Source organism: Chrysemys picta, chromosome 4 (assembly GCF_011386835.1).
Source record: "Chrysemys picta bellii isolate R12L10 chromosome 4, ASM1138683v2, whole genome shotgun sequence".
In the NCBI taxonomy this organism is placed as follows: Eukaryota; Metazoa; Chordata; order Testudines; family Emydidae; genus Chrysemys; species Chrysemys picta.
In genome coordinates this window covers 79074557-79096436 of record NC_088794.1, presented here as the reverse complement: position 1 = coordinate 79096436, position 21880 = coordinate 79074557, and the positions used below count along the sequence as shown (strand labels likewise).

General features: G+C 46.3%; 2 protein-coding genes across 2 annotated transcripts in view; both read left to right on the top strand.

Moving 5' to 3' along the window:
• The window catches only part of LRRC4C (leucine rich repeat containing 4C), a 930888-nt gene that overhangs the window by 114961 nt on the left and 794047 nt on the right, over positions 1-21880 (top strand). The window lies entirely within an intron of this gene.
• LOC135983107 (uncharacterized) lies at positions 8971-12011 on the top strand. The gene is made up of 2 exons (XM_065592779.1): positions 8971-9693; positions 10688-12011. Exons 1-2 carry the CDS (start codon positions 9117-9119, stop codon positions 11161-11163), a joined length of 1053 nt encoding a protein of 350 aa, XP_065448851.1. The 5' UTR covers positions 8971-9116; the 3' UTR covers positions 11164-12011.

The following is a 21880-nucleotide window of genomic DNA, read 5'->3' as shown; positions in this document are numbered from 1 at the left end:
CGAGTCAGTGGACAAGTTCACCTACCTTGGCAGTACACTGCCACATGCAGTTCACATTGATGATGAAACCAATGCCAGAATTGCCAAAGCAAGTGTGGCCTTTGGCAGACTATGTGCAAATGTGTGGGAGCATAGAACCATTAGTCAACAAACAAACCTGAAGGTCTACAAAGCCATTGTGTTGCCAGCTCTCATGTGTACATGCAAAACGTGGATGGTGTACAGATCCCATGCTCTGAAGCTGAATCACTTTTACATGGGCTGTCTGATGAAACTGATGAGGATAAGATGGCAAGACAAGGTTCCAGACACTGAGGTTCTCATACGGGCAGGCAATCTGAGAATCCACACTCTGTTGATGAAATCACAGATGAGATGGGTAGGCCGTGTCACAAGAATGTCAGATAAGCAACTGCCAAAGAAGATTTTTACAGAGAGCTAAAGGAGGGAAAGCACTCTCAGGGAGGCCAGCAGAAATGTTTCAAGGACTCTCAAGTTAGCAAAGGTAGTCAATTATTTTTTTTCAAGATCCATATTTCTTGGTCAAGGTATAATCAAGGTCCAGACTCCAGAGAAAATAATAAAAAACCCAAGCAATAATAAGTAAATAAAAAGATTTTAGGGTCCGTTCAAAAGAATCTGGTGGTCCGGATTTGGCCTGCGGTCCTCCCACCCGGCTCTAAAGGCATATCACATTTCAAAGAAATCTAAGGACATAGAAAAGTTCACCTTTAGACAGATGATGTGATGCAACTTTAACGATAGTGGTGCTGCTGTTTCACTATACTTAATAAAGTGAACACAAAGGTAATGCAGGACGGACACTTAATCCTAGTAAAACTGGTGGCTTTCTTAGGCATCTTTTTCTTTTCCATTGGATGTATGAACTTGAAGACCCCATGTGGACATGCTTGTCTGAGTAATGTTGTTTTCCCATGTCACTTTTTTAATTTGCGCAAGAATAAAAATATGCCCCATATTTTAGCCACACACCCATTCTCTGACTAGAGTGGAGTGCTGAGCTAGTATTTCAGGGAGCAACATGGCATAACTTGTCTTATGTTAATGTGTTGTAAACAGCAGGCCTTGGGCTTGTCTAAAAGGGTCTTTGAAAAGCTGCGCGTGTTCACCAGCTCTGTTAAGGCTTGATATGCTTTTCCAGTTTATTTTCTCTCATAAATATTTTATAGCTATTTATGCTTGAGTGGTTTTGAAAAGTCCTTCCATACTAGATTCTTTGCCTTAATGATGCAAACTGAAGGAAATTCTCTGCTGAAATATGAAAGGGGACCACGGGACTCCAGGAATGGGACCCAGAGAGGACAGATCCCTGATTGGGTGCTAACAGCAGGCCTGCCCTTGCATTCTCAAGGCTTCAATGTTCAAATTAAACTGGGAATGGACTTAATTCCCACTGTATGAAGATGCCCTCTGATCTCTGTGCTCTGAGTTTTTGGGTCCTGTTGGTTCTCTTTACAGCTAAAAATATCATCTGTGTAGATTGTTAGGTTTTCTTTGCATTAACCTATATTTCCTGCTCCTCATTCTTTCTCTTCTTTCCTCCTTTATCTTCTAACTCAGAAATGTCCTATGTGCCAACTATTGAGCCTGATTGACTGTGGCGGTAGGAATTGATTAGCTCAGATCGGTAATCCAGCTGTCTCCTATCCACACCCCTATCTTTCTATTAGGGGTGACAAGAGGAATTTTTGCTGATTTGTTTTACTCATCTCACCCACTGATACTCAGATTGGATATGTGGTGTTTCATGGGAGAGTGTGTGGCCTGCTGTACTACAAGAGATATAGATGTAATCAGAGTCAGGATGAGCTCTACCCTGACATCTGGTGGTGAATTATGGTGAGTGTGGAAAAGAACTCCAGGGGCTGATCTTGTTTGCATAGGCACACCCACTCGCCTGGCATGAAACAACAGCAACTCAAAGTGGTTACTTTGGCTGGTGTGGGATCCCCAGTTTCTTTGTTATTGGGGCAGGAAGAATAAAGTTTTGTTACCCTGATTCTGTGAATCAAGGGCAGTGAACCTGTTGTATGACAGAAGGACTGAGTGAGTCCTTCACCATTACCTAAGTAGCACTTGCTTGACAAGGGGCATGGGTTACAAAACCCAGTGAATGGAGAGAGGATGGAGACAGGTATTTGTACCTGATGGTATGGGCCCCTCTCTGAGGGGTTGAAACACCAATTGCACTACCTCCTCTCTCCACTGTTGAATATCAGAGCTAACTTTGATTCCATTAGAAGTCTAGTTACAGACTGCTGAACTGAATTCACTTTGGGCCAATGGTGCACTAGCACTGGGGCTCCCCTACTATGAGCTGAAATTGCTAAGAGCTGAAATCACAAAAGAGCTGAGATCACTGAGGCTGTGTTAACTAGTGGGGGAGCTTGAACCTATAATGCTAAGCGGCTGGTGGAGCAGCTAGCAGAGTGGAGCCTTGCGGGACGGTTGGAGTGGAGCTGAGCGACTCACAGGTCGGTGAGTGGAGCGGAGCGGAGTGGCTGGAGGAGCAGCTAGCAGAGCAGAGCGGAGCCTTGTGGGAGTGGCCTAAGGGATGACTGAAGTGGAGCAGAGCTGAGCGGCTCACAGGTCGGTGAGCAGAGTGGAGCAGCTGCCAGAGCAGTTCGTGGGACGGCGGGAGCAGCTCACGGGACAGCTGGTGGAGTGGAGCGGCTCGTGGTGAAGGCTGTGGCGGAACCCCGTCGGCCTCGGATCACGTAAGGTGCCCCTTAACGCCCTGTGTGCCCCCCCCCCCCGAACTCTGGGGCTGCACTGACCAGGGACAGAGACTTTGGGGGGTTGTTGGACTTTTGGGACTTTGGTGATCCTTGGGTTGCTGGTTTCAAGAACCCAAGGGAAAGGACACAGCCCAACTTGCTGGGGTGGGGTTTTTTTTGCTCATGGTTTGTGTTATGAATCCTGTTTGTGGTGTTTTTTCCAATTTAATGCTGATGTCGTTTATCTCATGTTATTAAACATTTTTTGTTACACTCAGACTCCGTGCTTGTGAGAGGGGAAGTATTGCCTCTTAGAGGCACCCAGGGGGTGGTATGTAATTGTCCCAGGTCACTGGGTGGGGGCTCGAGCCGGTTTTGCATTGCGTTATTGAAGCGGAACCCCTAGATACAGAACCCGGCCCTTGTTGCTGCCAACTTAGATGGGCAGAAGGGTTACATATAATTGGGAGAGCAGAGTTGTAATAAAAATGTTCCAGACATGATACACTGCTTTTGATTTCACACAGCTATGTAACTCTGTTTAATTCCCTTCAGGGATTTAGATCCAAACATACATATCTTCCAATACTGATTGGAAGGGGTAGTGTGTATGCTTGTGTTCTTCATTTTAGACATGGGTCTGGGCTGCAAACATTTAATAACACCAAAGTTCAGGGTGTTTTAAATCTGGGGTTTTGCTGATATATCTGGATCCAGATTTGTCTTTCAACCTCCACCTCAATGTTCAGGGTTGTTTGGATCCAGGGGTTTGGCTCAGGCCCAGCTTTGCTTGGATAAATAATTATCTCTGAGCTGCATTCCCCCTAAAATCTATTTCCTCTCATACTGCTCATAAGTGCAGTTGCATAAGAGCAGTAAGTGCTCTAAATCCTCCCTCAGAGGAGCAGATACTTAAGTAGAATGTTGCTTAAACTTAATGATAAAGTCTGTCTAATTGAGGAGGAGAGTTCATTCCAGATACTGCTGCAATATTTGCATCACCAGTACTCATACTCCAGCTGATTTAAGTCCCAGGTTTTTTTGGCAAGTCTTCCTCAGGTAATGGTAGCACTCTACACTGTCACGTGGTTGGATACCTGATTCATCTCTCTCATTCAATGGGATGGGAAAGCTAACTAAGCAGTGGCTGGAACGTGGTCATATGCTACAGTGATGAGCATAGTATAAAAACTTATATAGAATAGAGTTGCCTTGCTGGATTGGGAGACGCAACTACTTACCTCTATGAAGTTCTGGCAGCTGAATGAGATCATGACTCTGGGCAGGACAGTGTGATGATAGTTAAAGGTGGGTGAACTGGTAAAGATGGGGAAACAATTCTGGAGCGTCTGATTGAATCCCATCCTATGACTCCCACTGGACATCCTTTATTTCATGATATCAGCAGGATTTCTACTGTTACTTTGCAGAAATCCTTCTTGGGATCTCAGTAGGTCTTTCAAGAACTTTTGGTCATCCTAATAGTCTCTTTAAATCTTGTGAATTCTGAGGTGCAGGAGAATCAGAAAGTTCAGATACATTTTGGAAGCTCATCAGAACCCCCAAACTTTGGGAGATTCATCCATCGCTAATGATTCAGTGTGATATTTATGAAAGTCAGGAAGCTTTTACTCTTACAATCCTGAGGTGGTCCTTATGAGGGCAAGGAAATCATCCTCTCCTCCCAACCCAGGTTGCTCAAAGGTTCAAGATGCATGTGTCATTCTCAACACTTTGTTACTTAGGAGGGTAGATGGACACATCCCATACAGCCTCCCTCTAATGAAATAGAATGAATGGGTAAAAGAAACTCCCCTGCTTCCCCTTTCCCCTGCTTTGTGAGCTGTGGTGACAAGGTCCAGAACCACATACCATGGTTTTCATTTAAACCATTGGCTGGAAACACAGTAACACTGTTCTGCTACTGCATAGTCCAGAATTAGGGCATCTATCCTGCCATATAAAGGTGTCACCACAATGCTCCTTTTACAAACTACATTTTTCAGCAACTGTCACTGGCATGCTAGGTATTAGATACCATTAACAAAAACATCAAAAATAAATTGCCCAGGGAGATTGTGGAATCTCCATCATTGGAGATTTTTAAGAGCAGGTTAGACAAACACCTCTCAGGGATGGTCTAGATAATACTTGTATGCAGGGGACTGGAGTAAAAGGCCTCTCAAAGTCCCTTCCAGTCCTACGATTCTATGATCAGTGTGCACCTGTGAGCTGGGACTTAATAATCGTTAATAATATCTAAATTATATCACTGTGTATGTATATGGCCCTTTACAGGTAAATACTTTTCCACTGAGTTTACAGTCTAAAGCTAGACTGAAACCAAGAACAAGGACAGCAGATCCTGTAAGATGGGGATGACTGAGAAAGATACCGAAATATAAAGGGCATACCCTTTGAGAGCAGAATTTCCCAGAAAATATGGGACTAGTCACTTAAATTTCATATTTCTTGTTTGTTATTTTTTTTACGCAAATATAGAGAGAGTTGGATTCCAGTTGGTGTAAAGTGGCATAACTTTGTTGAAGTCAATGGAGATATGACAAGTTGCACCAGCTGAGCATCTGACTTTTTTTTTTTTTTTTTGGTTAAAAAAAAAGACAAAATGAATGATTTCCTAATGGTGAAGTACCTCGATGGGCCTTTCTCTGCATTGGGACTTCAGGAAATACAAGGCTAACAGCTAATTAAGCACCCATATGATGCGTGGAGGGGGGGGGATCCCACTCTGGGAGACTGAAAGCAGTCAAGGACACTTGACATCACTGTGCAAGAAACCTTAGCAGCTGAGCATTAATTGGAGAGCTGCATTCCTTGTTCTCATATGACTGAGCGGAGTACTGCCATGGCCATTTGTTTGTAAGAGAATGATTTTGAGAGAGAAATGCCAGGGCTTTTGTGTAAGGCATTCTCCAAGTATCTTTCACATCCTTCTCCTTTCTTTTTCAGGGTAGTCCTATACTTGGAATGCTGCATCAGTGCAGCTGCACCACAGTAGCGCTTCAGGGAAGACTCTGCTATGCTGATGGGAGAGCTTCTCCTGTTGGCATAGTTAATCCACCTCCGTGAGAGGCAGTAGCTATGTTGATGGGAGAAGTCCACATAGGGCTGTCTACTCTGGGGGCTTAGGTCAGTATAACTGCGTCGCTCAATGCTGTGGATTTTTCGCATCCCTGAGCAATGTAGTTTATAGATTCATAGATCCATAGATTCTAGGACTGGAAGGGACCTCGAGAAGTCATCGAGTCCAGTCCCCTGCCCTCATGGCAGGACCAAATACTGTCTAGACCATCCCTGATAGACATTTATCTAACCGACTCTTAAATATCTCCAGAGATGGAGATTCCACAACCTCCCTAGGCAATTTATTCCAGTGTTTAACCACCCTGACAGTTAGGAACTTTTTTCCTAATGTCCAACCTAAACCTGCCTTGCTGCAGTTTAAGCCTATTGCTTCTTGTTCTATCCTTAGAGGCTAAGGTGAACAAATTTTCTCCCTCCTCCTTATGACACCCTTTTAGATACCTGAAAACGTCTATCATGTCCCCTCTCAGTCTTCTCTTTTCCAAACTAAACAAACCCAATTCTTTCAGCCTTCCTTCATAGGTCATGTTCTCAAGACCGTTAATCATTCTTGTTGCTCTTCTCTGGACCCTCTCCAATTTCTCCACATCTTTCTTGAAATGTGGTGCCCAGAACTGGACACAATACTCCAGTTGAGGCCTAACCAGCGCAGAGTAGATCAGAAGAATGACTTCTCATGTCTTGCTCACAACACACCTGTTAATACATCCCAGAATCATGTTTGCTTTTTTTGCAACAACATCACACTGCTGACTCATTTTTAGCTTGTGGTCCACTATAACCCCTAGATCCCTCTCTGCCGTACTCCTTCCTAGACAGTCTCTTCCCATTCTGTCCGTGTGAAACTGATTTTTCCTTCGTAAGTGGAGCACTTTGCATTTGTCTTTGTTAAACTTCATCCTGTTTACCTCAGACCATTTCTCCAATTTGTCCAGATCCTTTTGAATTATGACCCTGTCCTCCAAAGCAGTTGCAATCCCTCCCAGTTTGGTATCATCTGCAAACGTAATAAGCGTACTTTCTATGCCAATATCTAAGTCATTGATGAAGATATTGAACAGAGCTGGTCCCAAAACAGACCCCCGCAGAACCCCACTTGTTATACCTTTCCAGCAGGATTGGGAATCATTAATAACTACTCTCTGAGTATGGTTATCCAGGAAGTTATGCACCCACCTTATAGTAGCCCCATCTAAGTTGTATTTGCCTAGTTTATTGAGAAGAATATCACGCGAGACCATATCAAATGCCTTACTAAAGTCTAGGTATACCACATCCACCGCTTCTCCCTTATCCACAAGACTCGTTATTCTATCAAAGGAAGCCATCAGATTGGTTTGATATGATTTGTTCTTTACAAATCCATGCTGGCTATTCCCTATCACCTTACCGCCTTCCAAGTGTTTGCAGATGATTTCCTTAATTACTTGCTCCAATGTAACCTGGCCTTACACTTTTTTTTTACCATTTCTTGTTCACCTAGAAGAACTTCTTTTTGGATGACATGATTTTCACAGGTACATACAGAAACTAATGGCTTTTCAGACTTGAAGTGACATCTGGCATTTTGGCTGACTCTTTCCAAATGAAACCAATATTTAGTATATAGCTTTATATCTCTAGGGCTGAGATGGTGTTTGCATAGCACCACAGCTGCAGACCTGCATGTTGCAAATAGCAACACACGTTCTTCCCAGCAGCAGGTCTGCAAGAACAAGTATTTAAAGGGACACTGTCAAGTTATTTAAACTCAAACAAATGCCAAAATATAACGAACATTCATCATTGAAAGTAAAATAGATTTCTAAACACTTTCACTTTTAATGCTAAGTGTATATAGTTTATAGACTTATATATATCCATCCAATTATATATATGAGTGTATGTGTGTGTGTGTATATATATATATATATATATATATATATATATATATATATAATTTGTCTGTTTACATGGAGGAGAGGATATTCTGCAGTAAAACCTTTATAGCGTTACAAAACAAGTATTATTGCTGGTTGAAAATATATGCTTAGCAGTAAAATTCAATGACTATGCTTGGAGCTACAAAGGGAGATGAAGGAGAGACCTTCAAAAAATCCTGTAAATGCTCTGGAACATCAGGGCCTAAGTGAGAATACAGCCAAAAGAGATTCTTAATATCGCTTCCCCCCCACCCCTTTCTTGCACTCTTTGGGTTTGGAAGAATTTTGGCAATCCTGTGATGTCACAGATTATCTGGGCACAAAATCTTCTCTTGTGCCCATATATTTGTGTGAAACTTTGAACCAGGGGTTCTCTGGCCCAGAGATGAGATTGCAGCCATGTGTTTCCTACTCTGTATTAGAAATACTGATTGATTGTACTCTAATCTGACTACTAATACTGTTCCAATAACATTTTCAACCGCAAGGCTGTCAAAACAGTCTACAACCTGAGTGAAACCTCATAACACCTCCTCTGAATCAATCTAATTAATTGCCTTGTTTTGCATATGACTAAACTGAGGCACAGAGTGATCTGAAACTTGACCAAGGTCACACACAGTCAGTGGCAAAGCTGAGAATGGAACTCAGCTCTCCTGACTTCCAGTTCTGTGTGCTAACAACCAGACTATGCTGTTTTTCTAATTTCCCTTCTGCCCTTAATATCAGTGACCAATAAATGACACATGTTGGTTAATTTTGGAAACATATTTGTTTGATGTAACTTCATTTAATCTTCTCTGTTTAAGCATTAATTTCACCTTCAGTTGGATAACATTACAGCAAGTGCTGTGTGGGAGCCTGAGCACAAGAGAGGGAAGTACAGCTCAAGACAGTTGGAAACTATTGGGCTTGCTCTGAGTTCTACAGGTGCAGGGGAAGATACTGAGAGTGAGGCCTGGTCTACACTAGGCGTTTATGTCGAAGTTAGCGCCGTTAAATCGAATTAACCCTGCACCCGTCCACACTGCGATGCTATTTAGTTCGACATAGAGGTCTCTTTAATTCGACTTCTGTACTCCTCCCCGACGAGGGGAGTAGCGCTAAATTCGACATGGCCATGTCGAATTAGGCTAGGTGTGGATGGAAATCGACGCTAATAGCTCCGGGAGCTATCCCACAGTGCACCACTCTGTTGACGCTCTGGACAGCAGTGCGAGCTCGGATGCTCTGACCAGCCACACAGGAAAAGCCCCGGGAAAATTTGAATTTGAATTCCTTTTCCTGTCTGGCCAGTTTGAATCTCATTTCCTGTCTGGACATCGTGGCGAGCACAGCAGCACTGGCAACGATGCAGAGCTCTCCAGCAGTGATGGCCGTGCAGTCTGGGAATAGAAAGAGAGCCCCAGCATGGACTGATCGTGAAGTCTTGGATCTCATCGCTGTGTGGGGCGATGAGTCCGTGCTTTCCGAGCTGCGATCCAAAAGAAGGAATGCAAAGATCTACGAGAAGATCTCTAAAGACATGGCAGAGAGAGGATACAGCCGGGATGCAACGCAGTGCCGCGTGAAAATCAAGGAGCTGAGACAAGGCTACCAGAAGACCAAAGAGGCAAACGGACGCTCCGGATCCCATCCCCAGACATCCCGTTTCTACGAGGCACTGCATTCCATCCTCGGTGCTGCCGCCACCACTACCCCACCAGTGACCGTGGACTCTGAGGATGGGATACTGTCCACGGCCGGTTCCTCAGACATGTTAGGGGACGGGGAAGATGAGGAAGGAGATGAGGAGGGCGAGGCAGTTGGCAGCTCTCACAACGCTGATTTCCCCGACAGCCAGGATCTCTTCATCACCCTTACAGAGATCCCCTACGAAGCGTCCCCAGCCATTACCCCGGACACAGAATCTGGTGAAGGATCAGCCAGTAAGTGTTGTAAACATCTAAACATTTATTTTTAACAAAACAGGAATATTAACAATTAAAAGAATGGGTTGTTCATGATTAGTGTGCCCTAGGCGCTTAACGGTTTAGTAAGGGGCAGTGCAAGTTTTGAAAAGAAATCTAGCAATGTCCGGTTTTCAGTGATTGTCCTGCACAAGCCGCTCTACTGTGTATTCCCTGCTACTGCAGCTACAGTAAAATGCGGTCTATATGTGCGGGGATAGAGCAGTAATCCTCCTGGGACATCTCGATGAAGCTCTCCTGGAGGTAACTTGAAAGCCGTTGCATGAGGTTCTTGGGGAGAGCGGCCTTATTGGGTCCTCCGAAGTACGACACGTTGCCGCGCCACGAGATTATCAGGTACTCGGGGATCATTGCTCTGCACAGCAGGGCGGCATACGGCCCTGGTCTTTGGAGACTTTCCCGGAGCATTCTCTCTTTGTCGCTCTCGGAGATCCTCATCAGGGTGATGTCGGCCATGGTGACCTGCTTTTAATTAGGTAGGGGAATGTTAGTGTTGGGACTGCTTTCCCGTTCCTTTACAGAACTGTCACCGCTGGTTTGCAGCCACGCGGTGGAGGCGGGAGAGGGGCAGCCGAAAGGGATCATTCCCGGGGACAGCCGCGAGGGGGTGGGACAGGGGCAGAGTTCCCGCTTGCCGGATTGCTGGCAGCAGGGACTGACATTGATTTAAATGTGAAATGAGGCCAGTGGTAATATAAAAGTTTTAAACTGCCACAAGTGTACGGCTTACCATGTCTGCCTGCAACAGAAATTCCGTTGTGCTGCCTCGCTTCTCAAATGTGCTGTTCAAGACCCCAGGCACAGAATGCGAAGGCCGAGAATTCGACCTTGTGCTGAGTGCGCATGTGAAAGGTGCTGTGCATGGTCTTGTTCACAGAGAAAGACTATGTTCTTTGTTCACAACTACATTTATCTTTCAGAGGAATTCACTCCCTTTTTCCCATTTCCACAGCCCCGTCTGCGACTGTCTCACAACCTAGCCTGGAATCACACTCCCAGAGGCTAGCGCGGATTAGGCGTAGGAAGAAGAGGACACGGGAGGACATGTTCTCTGAGCTTATGGCCTCTTCCCAAGCCCAGGCAGCACAGCAGACCCAGTGGCGGGAGAACTTGACCCGAATGCACCAAGCCAACATGGATCGGGAGGAGAGGTGGCGGCAGGAAGACCAGCAGGCGACTCAAACGCTGCTTGGACTACTGAGGGAGCAAACGGACACGCTCCGGCGCCTTGTGGATGTTCTGCAGGAACGGAGGCAGGAGGACAGAGCCCCGCTGCAGTCCATCTCTAACCGCCCTCCCCCGCCACCAAGTCCCATACCCACCTCACCCAAAGTGCAAAGAAGGAGAGGCGGCAGAGTCCCTGCTAACTCTCACTCCACCCCTGCAGAGAGCTCTAGTAGCAGAAGGCTCTCATTTCCCAAAATTTGAAAAGTTCTTTCCTTCCCGCCTGACACAAGCCCACGTCCAAGTTTCACCTCCCAATGCCATGTGTAGTTGATAATAAAAAATTCGTTTCTGTTAACTACTGTTTCAATCATGTTCTTTTGGAGGAGGAGGGGAAAGGGGGTTGGAAATTGGACAGGACAGTCTCCTTTGGCAGGGTACATAGTCGGGGGCAGGCACAGCAGCAGGGCACATACACAGTGCAGTGATGCAGTGACTAGTTGCCCCGGTTAGTCTGGGAGGTTGTTTTGATGTAATGTTGGGGGGGGTGGGTTGCTCTGTGACTTTGTGGCGGGGGAGGGCAGTTACAGATCTTAAGCGCCGGTCCTTAGACAGGATCACAGAGCCACACAGCATGGGATCTGTAACCGTCCTCCCCCTGCCACAAAGTCAAATAGACCTCCCATACACACAGTCCCGATCAGGAGGGGTGACAGGCTCCGTTGAAACAAGCATCCCACCGCAGCGGAGCCTGTCAATCCTTGAGTTTAGAAGCTGCATTCGCATCACAACACTAGACCCGCCCCGCACCACAGTCTGCGTCCCAGTTTTAAAAAATTCCCGCTAAAACAGTATTAAAGAAAACGGTGTGCTTTAACAAAGTAGAACTATTTTTATTTCGACACGTGTGTTGGAGGGGGGGTGAAGGGGGTATGTAACTGGATAGGATAGTCAACATTACCTGGGTAAAGAAACGGGGGCAGGTTTAGCTTCTCAGTACACAAACTATAAAATCACAGGTTACCCTGCTCACTCAGGAACTTTGCTTTCAAAGCCTCCCGGATGCACAGCGCTTCCCGCTGGTCTCTTCTAATCGCCCGGCTGTCTGGCTGTGAGTAATCACCAGCCAGGCTATTTTCCTCAACCTCCCACCCCGCCATAAAGGTCTCCCCCTTGCTCTCACAGAGATTGTGGAGCACACAGCAAGCTGCTATAACAATGGGGATATTGGTTTCGCTGAGATCACAGCGAGTCAGTAAGCTTCTCCATCTCCCCTTGAGACGGCCAAAAGCACACTCCACCACCATTCTGCACTTGCTCAGCCGGTAGTTGAAGAGTTCTTTTTCAGTGTCCAGGGCGCCAGTATAGGGCTTCATGAGCCAGGGCATTAGCGGGTAGGCTGGGTCCCCGAGGATGACTATAGGCATCTCCACATCCCCAACAGTTATTTTGTGGTCCGGGAAGTAAATACCTTGTTGCAGCCGTCTAAACAGACCAGAGTTCCTGAAAACACGAGCGTCATGAACCTTGCCCGGCCATCCCACGTAGATGTTGGTAAAACGTCCCCTGTGGTCCACCAGTGCTTGCAGCACCATGGAAAAGTATCCCTTTCGGTTAATGTACTGGGTGGCCTGGTGGTCCGGTGCCAGGATAGGGATGTGAGTTCCATCTATGGCCCCACCGCAGTTTGGGAATCCCATCGCTGCGAAGCCATCTATGATCGCCTCCACGTTTCCCAGGGTCACTACCTTTGGCAGCAGTACATCAACGATTGCCTTCGCTACTTGCATCACAACAACCCCCACGGTAGATTTGCCCACCCCAAACTGGTTCGCGACTGACCGGTAGCTGTCTGGCGTTGCAAGCTTCCACAGGGCTATGGCCACTCGCTTCTGTACACTCAGTGCAGCTCGCAACCGGGTGTCACTGCGCTTCAGGGCAGGGGACAGCAACTCACAAAGTTCCAGGAAAGTTCCCTTCCGCATGCGAAAGTTTCGCAGCCACTGGGATTCATCCCAGACCTGCAGCACTATGCGGTCCCACCACTCAGTGCTTGTCTCCCGTGCCCAGAATCGCCGTTCCACGGCATCAACATGACCCATTGCCACTGTGATGTCCTCGGCGCTGGGTCGCCTGCTTTCTGACAGGTCTGTGCTACTCTCAGACTTCAGGACATCACCGCGGTGCCGTAGCCTCCTTGCCTGACTTTTCTGCATCTGCCTCAGGGAAACCTTTATGATAAGCTGCGAGACGTTGAGAGCGGCCACAACTGCAGCGATGGTCGCAGCGGGCTCCATGCTCGGAGTACAGTGGCGTCCGCGCTGTCAATGACTGGAAAAGCGCGCGAACTGTTTTCCCGCCGGCGCTTTCAGGGAGGGAGGGCGGGAGTGATGGACGGATGACGACAGTTTCCCAAAAGCACCCTCGACTCATTTTGTTACCCAGAAGGCATTGCCGGCTACACCCAGAATTCCAATGGGCAGAGGGGACTGCGGGAACTGTGGGATAGCTGACCACAGTGCACCGCTTCGAATGTCGACGCTATCACCGTTAGTGTGGACGCACAAAGTCGAATTACTGTCCTTAGTGTGGACACACACGTTCGACTTTGCAATATCGATTACAAAAATTCGATGCAAGTAAAATCGAACTACTCTCGTAGTGTAGACAAGGCCTGAGTGAGTGAGCAAGCAAGCAAACAGACACCCTTCCCTTCCTTGGCACTTTGTCAGAACCTATTTGGCAAGCTTACTTTGGCTTCATGCTGTCTTACTGAGACAAAGAAGGCTGCCTCAGAAGACCCTTGCTTAGACAGGTACTTATGCACTTAGACTGATTTAGGTTCTGGGCCTGACTATCCTGAGAAGAGAGATCCCTGCCAGAAATTGATCAGACACTATCTTAAATAGTGGTTCCTGCTCACTCCAGTGGAGGTTACATTATAACTACATCATGAGTGCCTACACGTTATTCAGGACGGCCGCTATGACACAGTGGGCAAATTAGTTTCTAAAGCACATGTGCTGGTGGGGAATCTCTGGCTGCCTTCTGCCTGCTTTTATTAATGTTGATATTTAAACTTAATTCTCACATCTATGAAGGAGACACCTTTGCAAAACTGAGCGCAACATCCTGGTTGTTTGAATTTCTGTTGAATCAGTTTCAAACATTAAGATGTCTTCATCCGGATTCAGGGAAAGGTAATAACTAGTCCAAAGCATCAATATTACCTGGGATATGTGTCCACAATACTGAGTTGAGAAGATCTTTTTTTTTTTTTTGGTGTGATATTTACAGAGAAACGTAATAAAATGAAATAAACTAATTACAAGGAATGAACTAGTGAATTATGAAAATGTTTTAGATTAATGGAAGATGGGATTTAAGAGATTTGTTAATGGGAGATGGTGACCTTAAATCTAACATAGGTTGGTAGTGATTGAATGTCATTATTGCCTGAAGGCTGAAGGCTGGCTTATGTGAAATCAGCTGGTGATCTTAGTCTGGCGTCCACATGGCATGAAAACTAGAGCTGGCTGGAGAACAACAATTCTGTTTGTGACAACTTTCACAGTTTCAAAGAGTTTTGCAAAATGGAATTGTCAAAGGTCAGGTTTTCAATTCAGCTCTCTCTCTCTCTGTAAGCAAGCAGATAGTCTGGCTGCACCTCAGAAGCCTTCCTGTCAAAAATGTCATTGAAATCGATACGTCACCACAGAACATTTCAGCTTCGACAAAACAACATTTCTGGACCAATCCACCCCTGCACAAACAAACAAACAAATCTCACCAACATTTATTTGAAAATGTTCCCACCAGCTCTGATTAAAATCTCAGGCACAATATTAGCTGTTTGTGCAGAGAAACCCAGGACTGAATGGGTACATAGACAAAACTCTCCTTTCACCCTCAGGCTTCCTCCAGCTCATGGTGAAAGCACACAGGGCGAAGGAACCTTGAACTTGCCATGTCCCTGCTGTGCAATTCTACAAAGAGAAGGAGAACTTTAATCTCCAGCTAGGCCAATCTTTCCCTTTCATGTGTATAGTTAGTTGCAAGTCAAGTATTAGAGGTTTGTTGTCACACAGACCCTTTTAAAGGGGATCCCAGTAACTGAGGTTAAATAAGAGAATATCATCCTAATTTCAGTTGGACAGTGTACACTTTTTATAAGGAAAAGCCATTCTTTGCTGGAAGACTCATTTCTGTGTACTTGCTGTGCTGTTTCAGTTCAAAGTTCTATGCGTTGGTTGGGCTCCCCTTGGCTGTTAATGGCTGGAGTCAGAGTTCAGAACAGCTTAGCCTGCTCTCTGGCTTTGTGCTTAAAAAGGAGTAGTCTGGAGATAGACTGATGGTGGACTGATAGTCCTGGGATCCAGACTAATACTTGGGGCTGATATCAAAAGAGGGAACTTCGAGGCCCCCATATGAAAGAAGGAATGACACATCCTAAGGGAGCCCACCACAAAATAAAAAGGCATTATGGTCTCTGAAGAAAAGCGGGCGGTATTAGGATGTAGGGAGCCTTAAAGGGGAAAGAATGTGCTGGGGAAACTTCAAAAATTTGTTTTCAGATAAGCCCTAATGCTTATATATGGCACACGAGGGCTGCCACTTTCACATGCGCCGACTTTCTTACAGAATCTCAGCACATCCGCTTCCTGGACCCAATTAAAAAAATATTAGCTGAACTGGTTTGAGAAACTTCTCAAAATATTCTCTTAGGCAACAGTTTGGTTCAGTGTTCACTGTAAGTGAAGCTGTTTGCCCATATTTAGTGGTAAGCAGACCTTCATGTGATAGCGTAGTGAATGTCTCCTGGATATGACTGATTACTCTGAGCTTTTTTTAAAAAAAAATCTTATTTAGTGTTTGGAGCAGTCTAAAGACAAATGAGATGATAAATTCTTCTTCAGACCCTTCTTGACACTGGTAACTAACTTATATCATAAAGTTTTATTTCACTTGAATTTTCTTACTGCTCTTAGTCAATCACCATCTTAAATGGATTTCTGTCCTTGCTGAGCTTTGTTTTTGTTGTTATCGCTGTTGTAAAACTACTTATTTGTTTATTTTATTGTACATATTCTAAAGAGAATTTAGAGCTTGAGAGAGATGCTCAATTTCAGAGCTTTGGGGAGTGAAGTTCTGTTTTTATTACAAAAAAAAAAAATCTATAGCCAGAGGCAGTGGAAACTTCTCCTTGGCTGCCCCTTTCTAGTTTAGTTCAATCATGAGTTAGAGGAGTACCTTATAAGAATGAGGAAAGGAGTCAGTATCTGTGGCTTTTCAATCTTTAGTCTCTCTTCCATGGCTGCCAATGACAGTGCTGCAAATTTATGATGGTAGGTTGCTTTGTTCTGACCCATGTTCATTAGGAACAAAGTTGAGACCCACAAAATCCATGTCAAGCAGGTTGGAAGGCAGTTTAAAAGTAACTACACCTTTATCCCCCCTCTATGGCCTACCAAGGGAACCTACTCTAGCTTCCCAGTTCCTCAGCCATCACCCTCTTTTTTTTCCCCCAGGCTGCATAGTTCCCTGCCTACACTGTGATATTCCCAGGAAGACCTAGACAAGCCAGCATTTAGGCTTTGCTTTCTCTTGAGGGGCTATGAACAACATAATTGTCCACAATTGCAAGTTACCATACAGTCCTTTCCAAGCAAGCACATTTATTCTTAAGGTAAAAGCTTTACATAGAAAACATATTAAGAATAAGAGAACCTACACACATGCTAAAAAGCTTATCAGAGATCACCCCAATCTCAGGCTCCAGTAGGTGTCAGTCCTTCATAACTCTCAACTGGGTTTTCTTGATGGTTACAGGTTCGTAACTGTCTCAGATTCAGACCCAGAACTGAGACTGAGCAGATCAGCCAGTTTCTTTATACAGCTCGGGCACTTGATCATAGCTTCTGGTAACAAAGACCCCCTCCTCAGAGCAGAGCTTCATCAGGCTGGTGTCATATGACTGGAACATGGACTGTTGTGCCTGCTGGTCAGAGCCAGAGTCAGTAGCCTGGAATTGGCATCCAGACTTTGAACAGGAGTCACAGGCCAGAGCCAAGGGTCAGAGTCAAAATGAGGAATTGGAGCTGAGGGTCAGAGCCAGGTTACTTGGAGTGAGGCAAGGCTGGGAACAAGGCAGGAGCTATTGTAGCCATGGACGAATGCTTTAGGAAGCCACTATACTAGTGTGCCTACTGCTGCTGAGCTTAAGAACTGTTCTGCTGACTCTTCCAACCTATCAGGAAGACTGTTACAGGCCAGCTGCTCTTGTTAGGTTGCCAGGAGACTGGCTCTGCTGCATGCCCTGATTCTTGATAGCATTTTGTTTTTGCATATCTGGAGTTGGGTAATTTGCATTAACCTCTCCCTAAGTAATCCCCCAGGAAATCCACTTAATACTTATTGTTCCAAAAGTCCATTCTTATCTGGCACATTTTCAATGTAGTACTTTGAAATCCAAGAACTCACATCGAATCCCCTCTCTACAGATGTTATGTACAACCCCAGTTGATAATAGTACATAAACTTCACATTTAATACAATGGGCCCCAAATATACTTAGATTAATTCAATAAGATCTCCCAAAGATATGCAGGAAATATGTATATTGCAATATATGTCACTAACAGCTTTCAGTCATTGCCAGCCTGGAATGGATTAGAACCAGCAACATAGAGGGGAAAGGCTTTATAGCTTATTAATAACCCCTTGAGCCATGCCTATTGGTTACATAGAAATTTGTAGAACAGATCACTCACCTAGACACTTAGTTAACATGCTAACAGCTAGTCTTTGCCAGAACTGCATACCAGTGAGCATTAGGGTTGCCAATTTTGATTGGACGTATTCCTGGATGTTTCATCACATGATATCTTTAATTAAAGATTAATCGTTAATTCCTGGAAACTCCAGGACAATCCTGGAGGATTGGCAACTCTAGTGAGCATCACTTTGATTCACTTGTACTGGTACAGCAGAATGCAGTTTGTAATTCTTATACCAATGGAGTCAGCTGTGCCTGAGGACATTGGAGCAGACTTCCCCTCTAGCCAGGGGGTGCCCTGCTCCGCCCCAGGCCCTGCCCCCACTCCACCCCTTCCCCCAAGTCCCCGCTCGCTTCTTCCAGCCCCCGATCTGCCCCCGTCCCACCTCTTTCATGCCTCCTCTCCCAAGTATGGACAATCTCCACTCCTCTCTCTCCCTCCTGAAGCTTCCTACGTGCTGCGAAACAGTTGATTGTGGTGGGCGGGAGGCGCTGGGAGGGAGGAGTAGCTGGTCAGTGGAGCCACCGGTAGGTGAGAGTGCTGGGGGGTAGGCGGAGCTTGGCTGCCAGTGATGCTGCTGAGCAGCACCCACTAATTATTCTCTGTGGGTTCTCCAGCTCTGGAGCACCCATGGAATCGGTGCCTATGTCTGAGGGGGCTATCATTGAGGCCACCTGAGGGCAATTCTGCCACAGGACGGCAGTTTTAAATATGGCTTAATCTCCTTAGGAAGCCAAGAATGGAGGCAGCCCTGGGCCTCTGCCAAATCCGCATGGTTCTTGGACACCCGGGCCACAACCCTTCCATATATCCAGTGCTACTTGTTTGTTCTCCCCCGGCTTTCAGTTACATCCCCACCCCTCATCAGTGGACTTCATGCTATAGGAGCTTACAGTCCAGATTCTAGTGGTAAAAGCTATGGCACTTTGAGCTGTGATATTATATGATCTCATGTATTACAGAAGATTGATCCTGGTTAGTACTTGTGTGACAAACCTCCAAAGAGAACACACGCAGAAATGCCGGAATAGCACAAAAGTGTCTGCTTTCATATTAGAAGATGCAAGTGGTTCACATCAGCTTCAGAAAAACACCCAGATATATGGATGTTTATCTAAACCTCACCCTTTTAAGGTTCACATAAAAAAAAAAAATCCAGGCCTTCTACAGCCTAAGAACGCATTTTTGCTATAATGTGATGTTTTATTGATTAGTGTAAAAGTTCAAAGAACCTGGAGAGACATCTGGGAATTCCTGGGGTTGGCAAGATAACAGCAGCACATCATATACATCCTGATTTTTATCCCCGACAGAGCCACCAGTGAGAAGGCTCTAGTTCAATTATTTCTCAACACTTCCTTGCATTTTTAATATCGACTGAGGTGTCTTTTCTCTTTCATAGCCCCATCTCAAATAGCCAAGATGACTGCATTATTGTGGAAGGGATTTTACCAAGGAAGGGGACATAGAAAATTAAAGCAAAGGAAAGATCAGAAATAAACTGGATTCTAATTGAATCATTGGAACACCTGCCCAGTTGAATTCAATCTTGCAATGGACAGCGGCCAAGAGCCTGTGCTATTTGATCCTGGAGAATTAAATAGATTCCATCCAAAGTTTCAGATTGGGATGAAAGCCAAAACACCTTGTAACCTGAGCCAGCAAGGCAGCTTATCTCTGAATGTGAAACTCCTGTACTGATTGCATTTGGCTGCCTACTGCTCACAAAGTCACATCTGATGGGCTAAAGGATCTAGGGCTCCCTAACCAAAAGGGGGGCTTCTCTTCATGCAGATCATATTAAATCCCTTCCAAATCGATATCATTTGCTCTAACTCCTTGATCACAAAGTTGGGTTGTCCCAGTCCTTGGAGATGTAATCTCAACAAATATCTCTCCAAAGCTGCTACTTCCTCCAATGACATGTACTAGGGGTAAGTGTAGCATGGTTAGTCTGTTAGGAGGAACTGAGGAAGACAGAGAAAGTACCAGTGAGAATGCAAAGTAGATATGACGTTGAAATTTTCTGGCTCTCTATTAGTAAATCAGTGTTACTTGGATTTAACCCACCTCTCTGAGCTAATACATTTCTAGTGTCTTAAAAGATACTAACACAAGTGACTATCTGCCATTTGCATTTGCTCATATTCCGTCAAGCATTTGTGATTAACTTTCCTACTCTGCTCTGAAATACATCAGCTGCTAAGTATAGGTCTATTACAGTAAAACAATTTGCAGCCATATAATCCCAGGCTATAATCCCATCTGAGTTTTCAAGATAAACAACATCAGGATTGGTTGGTATTCACATGCTCGGTTATAAGGAAATTCTAGTAGGTGCCATTCTTCCCTCTGAGAAAGCATTGAACCAAACCCTCAGCATGATGTTAGGAGGCAATGTAGTGTTGGAGGGTTTATCTTTCAGAAAAACCCAGGTGCTCACTTCTTGTCATTGTAAAGTCCCGCTGGGATTTTCTTGCAAGAGTTAGGGTGTTAACTCCTGCATCCTGACAAGTTCCATTTTGGGTAATCAGATTTTTCTTATTTAAAATCCTCCCTGTTGTTGAGTTCTTTATTTTGTAAAGTATAGTGTGGTGTTGCAGTGCACGTTTCCACACCAGAGGTGTCTGCATTACAGTCACAGGTGAAGTAATTCCAGTAGATAGAATTATGGATTTGATTGAAATGAAAGAAAAATCCAGCAGCAAGGAAGCATGGACCAGTGGTTACAATGCTGACTTGGGAGGCTTGGGTTCAAATTCCTACTCCCCTTGCATATTTCACTTAGGAAAGTGAGGTTATGTGTAAAATAGGGATAATAGCACTTCCATTCCTTACAGGGGTATTGTGAGGATAAAATACAATAAAGATTTTAAAGTGTTCAAATTCTATAGTGATATGGAGCCATATAAGTAAGTACATTAGATAGAAATATATCCTTTATCAATCACCTTCTGGGCTGAAATAATAACAAACAGTAAGGGGTGGAAAAATCCCTCTGTGCTGGATAGTATTATTCAATAAGATTTATCTCCATGGAGAGTGAGAAACACATGCAGTAATTTCAGTAGACTAACTGAAGCCTCCTGCAAGTGCAGCCTCCTCTTGTATTTTGGTAATGACAAGTGCTTTGTGCAGAACTGTTCGAAAGTGCTACCTTTCCACTCTTTCTGAGAAAGAATTGGTTCCTGAGCCGCTAACCTGGGGACAGGGCCGGCTCTGGTTTTTTTGCCGCCCTAGGCAAAAAAGCCACCCGCCCCCCACAGCACGGCAGAGGAGGGCGCTGAGCCCAGCTGTGGGCCCGCAATCCCCAACTGGCCGGAGTGCCGGGGGGAGGGCGGTGAGCCCGCCGCGGCCGCCGCTCTTCCCGGCGGCCAGAGCACCGGGAGGAGGGCAGAGAGCCCGCCGCGGCTCCCCCTCTCTCCGGCAGCCACAGCGCCGGGGGGAGGGCGGAGAGCCCCCCGGCGGCCAGAGCGCCGGGAGGAGGGCGGTGAGCCCAGCTGGGGCTCTCCGCTCTTCCCGGCGGCCAGAGCGCCAGGAGCAGGGCTGAGAACCTGGCCGGGGCTCTCCACTCTCCCCGGCGGCCAGAGCGCCAGGAGGAGAGCGGTGAGCCCGGCTGGGGCTCTCCGCTCTCCCTGGCGGCCAGAGCGCCGGTGGGAGGGCGGAGAGCCCCTGGCGGCCAGAGCGCCGGGAGGAGGGCGGAGAGCCAGGCCGGGGCTCTCTGCTCTCCCCGGCGACCAGAGCACCGGGAGGAGGGCGGCGAGCCCGGCCGAGGCTCTCCTCTCTCCCCGGCGCCCAGAGTGCTGGGGGGAGGGCAGAGAGCCCCCGGCAGCCAGAGCGCTGGGGGGAGGACGGTGAGCCCGCCGCGGCTCTCTGCTCTCCCCGACCGGCCGGAGCGCCGGGAGGAGGGCAGCAAGCCCGGCCTGGGCCCCGCTCTCCCCGACCAGCCGGAACGCCAGGGGGAGGGCGGGAACACTGCAGAGAGGGCGGCGAGCCCAGTCGCGGCCCCGCTCTCGGGCCTGAGCGCCCCACCGCGCCGCCCCCCTCCAGGCACCGCCCCAAGCAGATGCTTGGTGGGCTGGTGGCTGGAGCCGGCCCTGCCTGGGGATTTCAGAGGATAGGAGGGTGGCAGATGAGGGTCTGGGGCAGAGAAAGAATCAAGATGCTAAACCAGGGTTGTTGCTGATTTACACAGAGGTCTGGTA

Excerpts from the sequence above, each read along its gene's own strand:
- LOC135983107 (XM_065592779.1), top strand. The coding sequence starts at position 9,117 with ATGCAGAGCTCTCCAGCAGTGATGGCCGTGCAGTCTGGGAATAGAAAG. Across the intron at positions 9,694-10,687 it reads ATCTGGTGAAGGATCAGCCA|CCCCGTCTGCGACTGTCTCA; the intron begins GTAAGTGTTGTA and ends CCATTTCCACAG.